The sequence below is a fragment of the Aythya ferina genome (assembly GCF_964211825.1).
Source record: "Aythya ferina genome assembly, chromosome: 5".
NCBI classification, from domain to species: domain Eukaryota; kingdom Metazoa; phylum Chordata; class Aves; order Anseriformes; family Anatidae; genus Aythya; species Aythya ferina.
Window position 1 is genome coordinate 24,180,722 of NC_140301.1, and position 12,516 is coordinate 24,193,237.

The 12,516-nt window shown below is 37.9% G+C and overlaps 1 protein-coding gene across 1 annotated transcript in view; it reads right to left on the reverse strand.

The window, feature by feature from the left end:
- Positions 1-12,246, reverse strand: part of AQR (aquarius intron-binding spliceosomal factor) — a 53,585-nt gene extending 41,339 nt beyond the window's left edge. Inside the window, exons 1-10 of the mRNA XM_084520266.1 lie at positions 12,089-12,246; positions 11,188-11,244; positions 10,437-10,477; positions 9,317-9,352; positions 6,905-7,025; positions 5,420-5,560; positions 3,330-3,398; positions 2,688-2,788; positions 1,930-2,006; positions 499-563 (exon numbers count right to left, since the gene is read on the reverse strand). Coding sequence (XP_084376392.1) covers positions 499-563; positions 1,930-2,006; positions 2,688-2,788; positions 3,330-3,398; positions 5,420-5,560; positions 6,905-7,025; positions 9,317-9,352; positions 10,437-10,477; positions 11,188-11,244; positions 12,089-12,172 — 792 coding nt within the window. The 5' untranslated portion in view covers positions 12,173-12,246. The remainder of the gene's footprint in view (positions 1-498; positions 564-1,929; positions 2,007-2,687; positions 2,789-3,329; positions 3,399-5,419; positions 5,561-6,904; positions 7,026-9,316; positions 9,353-10,436; positions 10,478-11,187; positions 11,245-12,088) is intronic.
- Positions 12,247-12,516: the final 270 nt, after the last annotated feature.

The following is a 12,516-nucleotide window of genomic DNA, read 5'->3' on the forward strand; positions in this document are numbered from 1 at the left end:
TCCTCATATTATTCTGTAACAAAACTAAATCACCAGAACTGTTTCCTGTAAATAATGAATTCTAGTCAAATAGAAATAACTTGCATTTCAGAACTACAGATGCTTTCTAGGATTATAATACGTAACACTAAAGATATTTTAAATAGCCTATCATGCTGTGGGAGGAGCACTCCCAGATTAATCCTAATGGATTAAAGCCTCACACATTTTCCTCAATTGCTGGAATTATTACCATTCCCATTAACAGTCTTCAGAGAGCAATTTAGTATCCTAGATTTCTCTAATAGTTTATTTGATTTATAAACATTATGTTAGTTCTCAGTGTAGCTCCACTGTTACAACCTCCTAGTTACAGATGGAAAACTACTATTAAGCAACCATAATATGCACAGCTGTGATATAACTACCCATTAATTGGAATAAGGCTACAATGACAATTTTATGCATATAAAACCTAGAAAAGTATACCTGGAAACAGGCCGAAACAACTTAACTTACCTCAAGATCTATCATGAGTTCAATGAATCTCTCACAATAATGAACTTTGTCCATAGAAATAGGACCTAGATAGAAATAAAAATCTTTGTAATTGACTCACACCATAATATGCTTATATTTAACTATTCTTTAAAAATATATTAAATGTTGCTAATACACAGTATTAATACAGTATCACCTTATAATGAGATTAGAAAACTAACTAGTACCTTCTTCTCTTTTGCAGACACAATCCTTTCCTTCACTGCAAACTAGAAGATTTTTGGATATAGAAAAGTAATGGAACCAGACTTTTAGAAGGGAATTTATTAAACGTCCAAACTCAACTATTTTATGATCTTGTGAAAACACTTAAATGAAGCACTTAATATAGTGTGAAATAGAAGTGAAATTGGTGTTAAGATTTTCTTCTAATGAAGCAGTCAGATGAGCCATCTTAGATCTAAAAGGAAACAAAAATGATCTAGAAAGTGGTACTTTCACCAGTATCTTATCCATTTTACATTGGAACTTCACCAAACGAAGCATCAAGGGCTACACTGCACAATGACAAAAGCAGTACGTAGAGTCTTTAGGTGGACTGCTGAGGAGCTTTTAAGATCAAGTCAAAACATAACACCAAATCTACTTTAATGAACATCTATTTCCTAAAGCCCCCAGCATTAACTGTTACTCTAAGTCTTTGTAAGACTGATCTTTGCATAACCGGGAAGATGGGAGGTGTTAGGTATCATTTTTGAGGAAATCCTAATACACAGAAATTCCTGTACAGCTCAGGAAAACACTTAGCAAACTTCAGCTCTCAAAAGCAAAAGCAGGACTTTGAGAATTGATTTTACTCAGTGATTGATTTACTACAGTGCTGTGCTTGAAGTACAATAAGCTTTTTTTTTTTTTTTGTCAAAAGGCTAATGCCTTCCTGTAGAAACACTTTTCCTTTCTAAATCAGGCGAGCATGTAATTTTGCTTGTCACAATGATTTATAAATCAAGAGCAGTCAAATCTTACAGAATTTCAGTTCACTTAGCTTTTTGTTCTCACCATAGAGAACAGTAGTGAGAGAATATATACTTATGATATGCATTTATAACATCTGTTTAACAGGACAACTAAGTACGCACTAAAATGCTTTAATGCTGTAAGGGTATAAGCAAGCAATGAAGAATATCACTTCCCCAAAATACATTTTTAAGTCCGTACTGAAAAGAAGTAGAGGAGATTTAAGGTAGCTTTCTGCTATTTCATTTTTAAAGCATATGAAAATTTGAGTACTAATTTTGACATGAAATCCATTCAGTCTTTCACTAAAACCCTATATAGATAAGGTCTCCAATGTCAGGTTGGTATCCTAAGGAGTAGTTTCTTCTCAAAAACAGAGAAAAATTTAAGGCTGATTATCAGATGATATAATAACAGAAGAACCACAGTTACCTGAGATGGGTATTGATTTCAGCACAGAAATAAATTTCTGAATGAGCTGTGACAGAAATCTTCTCTCCCGATAGGCTCTAAAATGAGACATGACAAAAGTATTAACACTTCTGAAATGCAGACTAGAAGTACACCTTATCAAAATTAGCTGCTTTAACATTTGTATAATGATAAGTTTGCTTGAAACCATACCTAAACTGTTTAGATGATAACTTTTCTCCTTTCATTTGGGCAGACAGATTAGCAGAATCTGTATTTTTAACTTCCAGCACAAAATTGATTAACAAGCCATGCTTCTACTGAGTAATAGAGAAGTAGGCTACCACCTGCACTTTACTACACTGTGACACCAAAAAGTTTTGGAACACTTATCTTTGTTAAGATACGCACAAGATTATTCACACACTTTAATAGCTGTTCAAGTAAGAGCTAAATCTTTGCTGAAGGTCATAAAAAATACATGAGTAACTATACAAATATTCTCATACGCACATTATAGCTCTAAAATTTGGAATCATGAATTCACTGATCAAATAAAATGTTAAGTTCTTTAATATTATTTTGCATAAAGACTACTGGAAAACAAAAGTTTCCAGGAGATCACAGATGATCAATCCTTATTTGCAATCATTAGAGGTTTTAGTTTATTTGTTTTTATACTATACATATTATTATTAAAACAACTTCACTTAGCTGAATTATAATAAATCCATTAAGGGTTTAGGCTTTAATACAATAAAAAGATTTCTGTAACATACTGCGTTCTTGCCTCTTCATTCATTTTCTCATCATTTTTCTTAATTAGATTCCAGAATTTTCTTAGTTTTGGTGTCTTTTTCAGCTCTTGTTCCAGTCGTTTCTGAAAAGGTAAAATGCTATTAATTCACCAAGAATTAAGAATTCCCCTGTTTTCACAAGGGAAGTAAGTATTGAGAGTCTCAATAATCCCAAGTACTAATTCTGAGAAATACCATAGAAACCACTGATACATATCCGCATAGTGCCAGTTAATCCAGTCCCACTGCATTTATCATTCTCAGTTGTCTTTTTGGTATTATTCCTCCCTTCCCTATTCCGGTGTTTTCTGTTCCCACACAGCAGACCCATTTCCCAGTCCCAGTGTTCTCATGTCCTTGTCTACAAATTATAGCTCAGAAATGCTATAAGCATCAAAGCTTTTTTTTTTTTTTTCATAAAACAAAAGAACAACAAATACAAATGAAAAATACAATTACAAGGAAATTTACAGCAAACGGAAAAGAGAGTTTTACCAAAAATACAATACCACAGTAATGTAGGTAGCTTCATACATTAGACAAATAACACTCACTATACAATTCACACCCCAGGACTCCCATACTGCCTAGAAGATCACTGCCAGTTTACAGTGTTATGCTTACAGGTTGTAGAGCCATCCACATTGGTAAGGAAATTAGCTGTTGCACCTGACTTCTGATCAAATCCACTTCCTGTTAGAAAGTCAGAGACATAAAAGGTGTTTTTTAAGAGCTCTTGTATTTTCTCATGTGCCAGTCTTACAAGTATATTCTTACAAAGTGGATCAACAGACAGTACCATCAAAGTATATGTATGTTGCAATATTAGATTTCACAATTTCCTGAAAAGAAACTACACAGTATCTCTCCCCGGTAACTCTTAAAATTGTTGATGACTTTCTCATTTTAGGTTCTTTTCATGGATTCTGTCAGTTCTTAATACTTTATGAGGGGCTTTATCCAGGTAAGTATTTTAGGATAGAAGCTGAGAACTGATGTTATTTCTTCAGTCATTTCTTGTCCTTCTGAGTTTTCTTACTCTGCTTTCTTTTTACTCAATTCTTTTTAAAATCTCTTCTAGAGGTCTCAGTAAGCCCCTCAATTATCAAATTTCTCCCACTTCATCTACATTCTTCTAATTCTAAAATACCAAATTTCTCTGTAATTCAATGCTCTTTTTCTGCCTATGATCTGCATCCACAAAATTTTGCTTCTTTCCTTAACTACTGAAGAAACATAGAATCATTAAGGTTGAGAAAGACCTTCAAGATCATCTGATCCAACCATCACCCTACCACCAATATCATCCACTGCACCATGTCCGTAAGTACCAGGTCCAACCTTTCCTTAAACACCCCAAAGGACAGTGACACCACCACCTCCCTTGGCAACCCATCCCAGTGCCTGACTGCTCTTTCTGAGAAGAAATGTCTCCTTATTTCCAACCTAAACTTTCCCTGGTGCAACTTGAGGCCATTCCCTCTAGTCCTATCACTAGTTACCTGTGAGAAGAGGCCGACCCCCATCTCCTCACACCTGTAGAGAGCTGTAAGGTAGCTGTAGAGAGCAATAAGGTCTCCCTTGAGCCTCCTCTTCTCCAGATTAAACATCCCCAGCTCCCTCAGCTGCTCCTCATAGGACTTGTGTCCCAGGCCCTTCACCAGCTTCGTAGCCCTTTTCTGGGCACATTCCAGGGCCTAACTTCCACCAACATCTTAAATATATCTTCAGAGACAAATGTTCCATATTCAGCATTCTGAAACTTCACACTTTGGTGCTCCCTATTTAAAACATCACTGTGACTATCCTGTTCTGCACCTCACAAAGAAGTATAGCTTCTAATAGAAGTATGCTTTTGCAAGCACGTTTATACCAGCTTACATATTGTGTTTTATGATAAATGTCCTGCAGACAGGACAACATAGAGTCACTATCAAACTCTCCTTGAAAAGGAAGATTAATAAACTAGACACATGAGGGTGATGCTGATTACTGGCTCCAATGATCATCCCTAATTCCAAAATCAAATCACACACTTCCTCAATTGCTTTGTTTGTGAGACACTATTTAGTTCTTTGCTTGTGCAAACCCTGATTTTGACCGATACATCCTACATCTAACACAAAGTCCAGTTACAAGAGAGGTAACAGTACCATGTCTGATATAAAAGACTTTTATTTTACTCTCCACAGTTGCAAACTAGGATCAACAACTGTGCCCAGTTTTTACTATAGACTAAGAACACAATCTGGCCAAATGGTTTCTTAAGACTAACTCAAAAAAGTGCAGACAAATATTACCTAAAACCTAATTTCAAAAGCTAATAAGTCTGCCATCTGTCTCAACTGTTAATAAAAAAACAATGGTTGTAATGTTGCAATTTGGCAACAAAACTAAAAAAGTACAGTAGTAACAAATTTGCTTTTAAGGGTAAGCCACCTTTTTAAATAAAAACATTTTTAAGCACAATTTGAAATATGTCTCTAAATTGCAGTAAGTGTCATTACTCCAAATTTTTAGTCTCTTACAATGTTGTGTCAACATAAACGTGGTGACAGAAACAAAGCAAGTGTCAAAAAGGGTAAAAGCCATTCAGTACCACCATTGTCTCTAAATGGAAGTTTTGCTTTATCTGTTTCTTAAGGAATTACTAAAACTAAATTGCTGCTAACTCAGAATGGTGTAACCACACGTATTAGTTGCTTTTAACGTACCAAACTATTGAAGCAATGATCAAGGAAAAGCAGGAGGACTGTTTGTTCATGCAGAGAGAATTCACTGTCATTCTCAACCAGTGACGCTTCCAATATGCATTTGAAGAAGAAAGGAAAGTGTTCTGGCTTTTTTTTGAATGTCTAGGAATAAAAGAGAAAGTTAATCGTGAGTCAAGGTGATACAAATTATCTTCATTCACATAACATAGATTGAGACCTCCAGGTTTGTTTAAATCTGTAAAAGGAAGAAGGATTTATTTCTCTCTCTGCCATTTATTCTGACCAGGCAGAGCAAGCAAAACACTTGATATCCTCTTACAATATCCTCCTATTAGGGAATCCCAATAGACAGGAGAGCTTAGAGGAACTGCTGCATTCTGCTTGGCCTCTAACACAGGTGATGCATAAGACAAACTGAACAAGAAGAGCAAGTGGAGTGGATTGTGTTATGGAAACACTCAACTGATGATCACACAGTATTACTGTAAAATGACACAGGTTAGAAAAATTCCTTTAGATCCACAGAATTGGTAGATTTTAGCCAAAACTATAGCAGCTGTTTAGTGATCTAGAAAAAGCAAGCAAGTAAAAACAACAAAGATTAACTACAGTTGTGGACCTTGCATTCAACTGCCTCAGACAGAAAAAGATAGTCAGTAACTATGGCAATAGTTTCTTTAAAAGGGCGGCCACATACCAAATAACGAATTTAACTAAACTGCTTGGATGGTTACATGCACCTGTCATTTTGCTTCTAGCACCTACACGAAAGCAAAATAGAAGACACAGACATCATATGCCCAAGTTATTAATCCTTTGTGTTTTGCTGGAACTGAAGTGATAGCACAACTACCAGAGTAAGTGTGCTTCTAAAGTGATGCTTGCATAGAATTTCTAAGTAGGCTCATGTCATTGGGATGTCCTGTGAGAACTGAACTATTTGTAGAACAACACATTATTTCTGAACCTACTACTACACAAAACAGTATAAATAGAAGCAGAATAAGAGATTACTTTATGATAAATTTCATGCAGAAAAGCTACAAAACCATATACACAGATTTTAAGCAAGACAGTATTAGTTAAAATGTCAGACTGCCAGCCGTGCCTTCTTATACCCACAGATATACAAATTCTCTCTTTTCTTTCAATATCAGAGAAATAACTTCTCTGCAAATGCCAGACTTGTTGAGTGCCAAAAAAAGCAAACACTGCTGATGTAAAAGCATCATGCAGCAGAACAAAAGACTCATGCACTGAAAAGAATCATCTTTTCCGATGGAAGATCGGATGATCTTCCATCCATCCCCTGCCTTCTCAGAAAAGAACACACACTTTAAAATACCATACGAGACATTCCAGCTGAGGAACCATTTACCATTAACACTACAAGATTTGCTACCTTCTGTCAGTGTAAGTGAGCACACTGCAGAAGCTGCAACTTGTGGATAAAAGTCAATTCTAACTGTAATTGTAATTGGTTACCTCCCACGCAGGGACATTCTCTCTGAACTTCTCATTCACCATACAGCAGATTGACATTAAATATGCCTTACTGGACACCTCTGGAGAATAATTCATCCATAGGTAATTTTCAAGGTACTGGCTGTGAAGAGACAAAGAATATTTCATTAGTTGCTGCCACCCACATAATCTGTCACTCATGTGAAAAAGCACTTATCCACAGGGTTGGTTTTTTTCTTTTTGCCATTTTTGTAGTTTGTGAATAGTTCCTGACGTTACCCCTCATCTAGGTCACTGCAGCATAACTTGTTAATGGCAGGCTCAGCTCAGATAACTGCTACAAGAGACAGATGAGTTCTCATCAGGAAGAAACACCACTCAGGGAGGATGTCAAATGTGCTAAGTAGCCATAGCTCAATGCAAAGTCAGAACGTGAATTCATACTGATTTTCCAGAATGAAAAAACAAAACCTGCTTGTCTAAAGAACGTCACTTACAGCACTTCTAGCATAAGATGCAAAAGACAACTACTGTATAACACTATTTGTAATATTAAACACCTCTTACTATAAAAAAAAAAATAAAATCATCCAGAGATTTTGTTTGCAATCATCATATAAAGGTAGTAAAAAAAAAAAATAGTGTAACTAAAAAACTTTATTATGGGAGAGATCAAGTGATTTCAAGAAAGTAGGAAAAATTACTGGACACTGGGAAATAGCAGCTTCCTAGCAACATGCACTTCTTCTTCATTAACGTGGCACATTTCTCACAGAAGAAACGCTTAGAATTAGAGCTTGGAGATGAGGAGCAATTTGGACACACAACTGTCGCCCTCTTCTAACTACCAATTGAACCTACACAGGATAGCTACTCCCAAGGAGGCAATCTCTAAATTCAACCTTTTCAACAGTGTACTTGCACCCTATGCCATCAGAACATCTTGCTTCTTCTCAGGCCAGTTGTTCACCTGCTCTCCTCTTAATACCAGCTCTAACATTCTTTTTGCCCTTCCTGAGACAATCCAGTTTTACTTATTTACTTTCCACAACTTACCTGAAGTGATTGAAGTAGCTTACTACATCAAGAAAATAGTAAGACAAGTACCAGAGACAGTGGAGAAAAAAGGCAGAAAGGGCTTGTATGTAGCCAGGACCGGAAGACTCAGTTAAGGGTCAGACAAGAATTGATACTTTCTGGGGGCTCAGCCAGAATGCATAGCATCAAATAGAGCAGCTGAGATAACTTCAGAGGCATATTCAACATGGAACATATACTGCGTCCCAAGAGCTTGAATCTGCCAACAGTAGGGGAAGAACATCCACAAAATCCAGAGAGAGTTCCATACTTCATTTTCTCCCGGGCATTTTAATAAACTTCCATATATTTCAATAATAATAATAATAAAAACAGTAACACCCCCAAGTGAGGATAAACATATATGAGCATGAATGGAGAATAGGAAAATCCTATGTATTTTGTACATAGGATGTGGCAAGAGAACTTAAGGGACAGATGAGGAAAGAAGCAAAAAAAAACAGAGAGAAAAACAACTTACAGGACGAATGGCAGTAGATGGGGCTATACACCAGGAAGTACTTAAATTACATTACAAGCCGGTAACATTAAGAATGTTCACAGAAAGGATTAAAAAGACTAACTCCATGGTATTGCTTTCACGCAGATTCCAGAACAGGCATGCTACCAGTGCACTGTTTGTCAAACCCAAAATCATAGCTTCCATTTGCTCTTATGCCTTTTCTATTAAAGAAAGCAAAATAAAGTTTATCCTACTTTTCCAGTTAGTGGTACTAATATATTTCAGCCTTTCCAAGCAAAGAAACCATCCCAACAAAAACCCATCTCATTCTGCCTGCTCATAAGATTTGAGACAACCAGAATACTAAATATTCCATTTGTAAATATGTAAAATTGCAAATGTGTTTTACACCATTTTAGAATGCTAAGCAAGCCCAAAAAAGTCTAAAGTAGTTGTAAGAATCTTCTAAACAGACTTAATTTCTTTTCAAATGAAGAAAATTTCATGATGAATGTGTTGCAGCAAATTTTTTTACCCTTGCAGGAAGACTTAACACGAAAAACTTCCACTGACTTCACTGAGTGCTGATTTACCACTTAATGACACATTTCAAATTACAGACCCAAGTTTTTCACCTATTTCATTCCTACTCTGTTCCTTGGTGCTTCATTTATACTAGAAATTCAGAGTCATAAAACAAGATATTCTGATGTTACTTATGAAACTATTTTCTCCTAAAATTCAACTCTCCTCACTCAATTTTCCTATGTGTTCAAGGCTTTAGTAAGCAAATGAGTATACAACCTTCAAGCAAATTCACTGTTCTGCATTTGCTTCTCATCATTATGTGCTCCTACAGAAAAACAACTTAAATTTCACTCATTTAAGTTTACCTGAATTCAAGAAGCATTATCTTTCTAATAGCAAACCTAAAAAAGGAAAAAAATTAATCAATTAACATAGAAAAGAAAGCCTCCCACGCACATCTTAGCTTAGCTACTCCCCCCCCCCCCACACACACTCTTATATAACAAAACTGATTGAAGCATCTAGAAGGTATCTTCCCCCACACACACATATACATTTCTAGGCAACAGCAATCACTGGAATACAGTGCTTAACTGCTATAACATTGTGAAAGCTAAAGTTCATGCAGGATCATTAAGTAACCAATGAATTTACATATTAAAAAAATTAGGTTTTTTTTTTTTTTTTTTTTTTTTTTTTTTTTTTTTTTAAGTATGAAGACACCACTTCCAACAGTCTTGAAGACATTAAATTGCTGGAAACTGACCGAGTATTCTGGAAAACTACAACTAAATATTTATTCAGTTTGTAACGGTATCACTTCTCAGTCAATGGAACTGCAAGCTTGCTCTGATTCTTCATGGCAATTTTTTGATGACTTTCATAAAGCAATCACAAATAGGATTATCTCCAGAGTTCAAACTTCAGAAGAATAGATACAAATAGCTTTGGTTACTACTCTTTTCTATACACAAAGCTGTAGAAAAGAGTTTATCGAGATTTTTTTTTCTCCATCATCTAACATTAAAACTTACTGAAATGACACTCTCGCTAATTATAATAATTACGAAAAACAAAAAAGCTAGGGGCACCACAATCCTTAACTGATTTTTTTCTTTACATACCTCAGTGACAAAGGAGGGACCAGCCTTCTATAACCACCACAACACAAAACTAACACAAATCACAACATACTAGCAGATCAAGGAACCAAACAATATTACGTCCAACCCTCATATTCAAGGAGAATGAGCTCATGAGCTTTCTTTTTACCACATTCAGACTTGGAAAAAAATATAAGGATTAAATTACTAGAATGAACTTGGGCCATCTTCACTTGCTTCAAATACAGAATTTCAAGGAATTCTATGGAACATTAGAAACAACTGCAACAATGATGGAATGCTAGTCTATATGAAACTGACTAGTATACTTTGCACATGTTTATACTATACTGTTTGTAAATGTTTATGCTAGTATACTTACTTTGACTTGACAATTTCTTTTGTATATACATCTTCAATAACCTATGGGGAAGAGTAATTCAAAAAGTTTATACTTCATGAAATTATTAAAAATGCATTAAGATATTTAACGCAGTCAAAGTTACTCCGTATTAGTTACTCTCTGCTTAGTGCTATTTGATGAAATACGTCATAACAGGTAAGTCTCAGCTCTGATGAGACCAAAACCTTCACAGACATATATTTCTGACAAAGAAAATGAATCAACTTAGGGAGGAAAAAGAAAAAAAAAAAAGCACCTAATGATACAGAATCAAATATGCACTACAGAAAGCCATCACAAAACCAAACGTATTAGGCCAAGCTTTAAACATTAAAAACACAGATATCCACCTGAACAGCACTCAAGTTGTCCACTCAAAACTCTCTGAAGAGCTTTTTAAGTTAAGTATTGCATGTATCTTTCATCCATTGATTTTTAAGAATATCTCCTCAGACATCTTTTACACTCAGCTTCTTCGCTCAAATAAACTGAACATATAGCACACAAAAAAAATGTGCTGCTATTACATATCATCACAACAGTGCATACATTTTTAAATTTCAAATAAATAACAACCAACTTGTAACTACAGTGTGTTAAGTAACTGGTGACTTTTCAAACAGTCTCCCATACTCTTCTACAATATAGGCATCATCAGAGGTCAGCATGACAGAATATCATTGATCTTCCTTCTTTCACACCCTGGCACAGTTCTGGTAGGAGTTCTTACCTTTGAATCAAAGCACAATTTTTTCTTCACATGTGGAGCCCAGTATTTATTTGCTAACTATATGAAAAAAAAAAAAAAAAAAAAAAAAGGGCAAATATGTTTATTTTCAATTGTAATGACAGAATAGCTCTGTAACAGATCCAATCCCCATGCTTTATTTCACTTTTTTTTTTTTTTTTTGCTGAATTTCAGGTTTAACTACGCACACCAATGCTGTTTTTCCAACAGCAGTGCTTTTCAACCACTTAATGTTCTACATATAAACATTTTCTGAAAGAAGCGTGATACTCTGTAAGAGTTTCTGATGTTACCATTATATAGTAAACACCTTCTTTTGTTATTTTGGTTAGGCTACCCCTAACAAATCCCTCCAAAATACACCAGGAGTTTTCAGTGGCTGCAAACTGCAGCCTGCAAGCCTCAGGCAGAGGTGAAGGCAGCAGGTCAGGGCCTAACACTGCAGGGCTACCGCTGGAGCCGCCCCTGCATCGCTACCAAGCTGTGCCGCCAAGGCCTTCCTGGACCCCTTTAACCACACTTCTCCGTGCTGTAGAGGAGGATGGAAAGCAGGATTTTCAGCACCTGTGAAGCTACTTTACGTACCAGCTGCGAGGCACAGCCAGCCGCTGTTTACACATTCCGACAGACCTGATTGCTTTTACAGAGCTCTAGTCTGAACGTTTGGGGGCACATGCGCTTCCCTGCGGTGACACAGGCCCTCAAGCACCTCCGCGGCCCTCCCCGACACCCGCGGCTTCCAGCGGCCATTTAAACGAGGCGCTGGCACTGCCACGCCGCACAGCGGGGCCGGGCTCCCGAGCAGCAGCGGCAGCCTCTCCAAACCCCGACCCGGCTCAGCCAGCCCGCGGGGACCCCCCCGGTCCCTCCTCGCCGTGCCCACCTGGGTGACGAACTCGGCGTTGATCTGCGATACGGTGGGCGCCACGATCTTCTTGGGCGGCGCAGAGGCCGCCGGCGCCGCCATCGCAGCACCCGCCGGGCAGCGCCGGTGCCTCTCCCTCCCCTCCCCTGCCCCGACCCGGTCCCGTTCCTGTTCCCGGCCCCAGCCCCGTGCCTCCCGGAGCCGAGGGGAGCGGAAGGCAGCAGCGGTACGGAGCGGTTCCGGGGCGCGACGGCCGGGCGGGGGGGACGGAGGGGATGCGGTGTCGCCACCTGCCGCGCCCTCCCGGCCCTGCAGCCCGCACCCGGCCGGTGGCGGCGGGGCAGCGCCCCCCGGCGAGGAAAGGACAGGGAGACCCGAAAAGCCTGAGGGGAGTTGCACCCGCCTGGGCAGGCCGAGGTGCAGCCCAGCAGCCCCTATAACCCGAG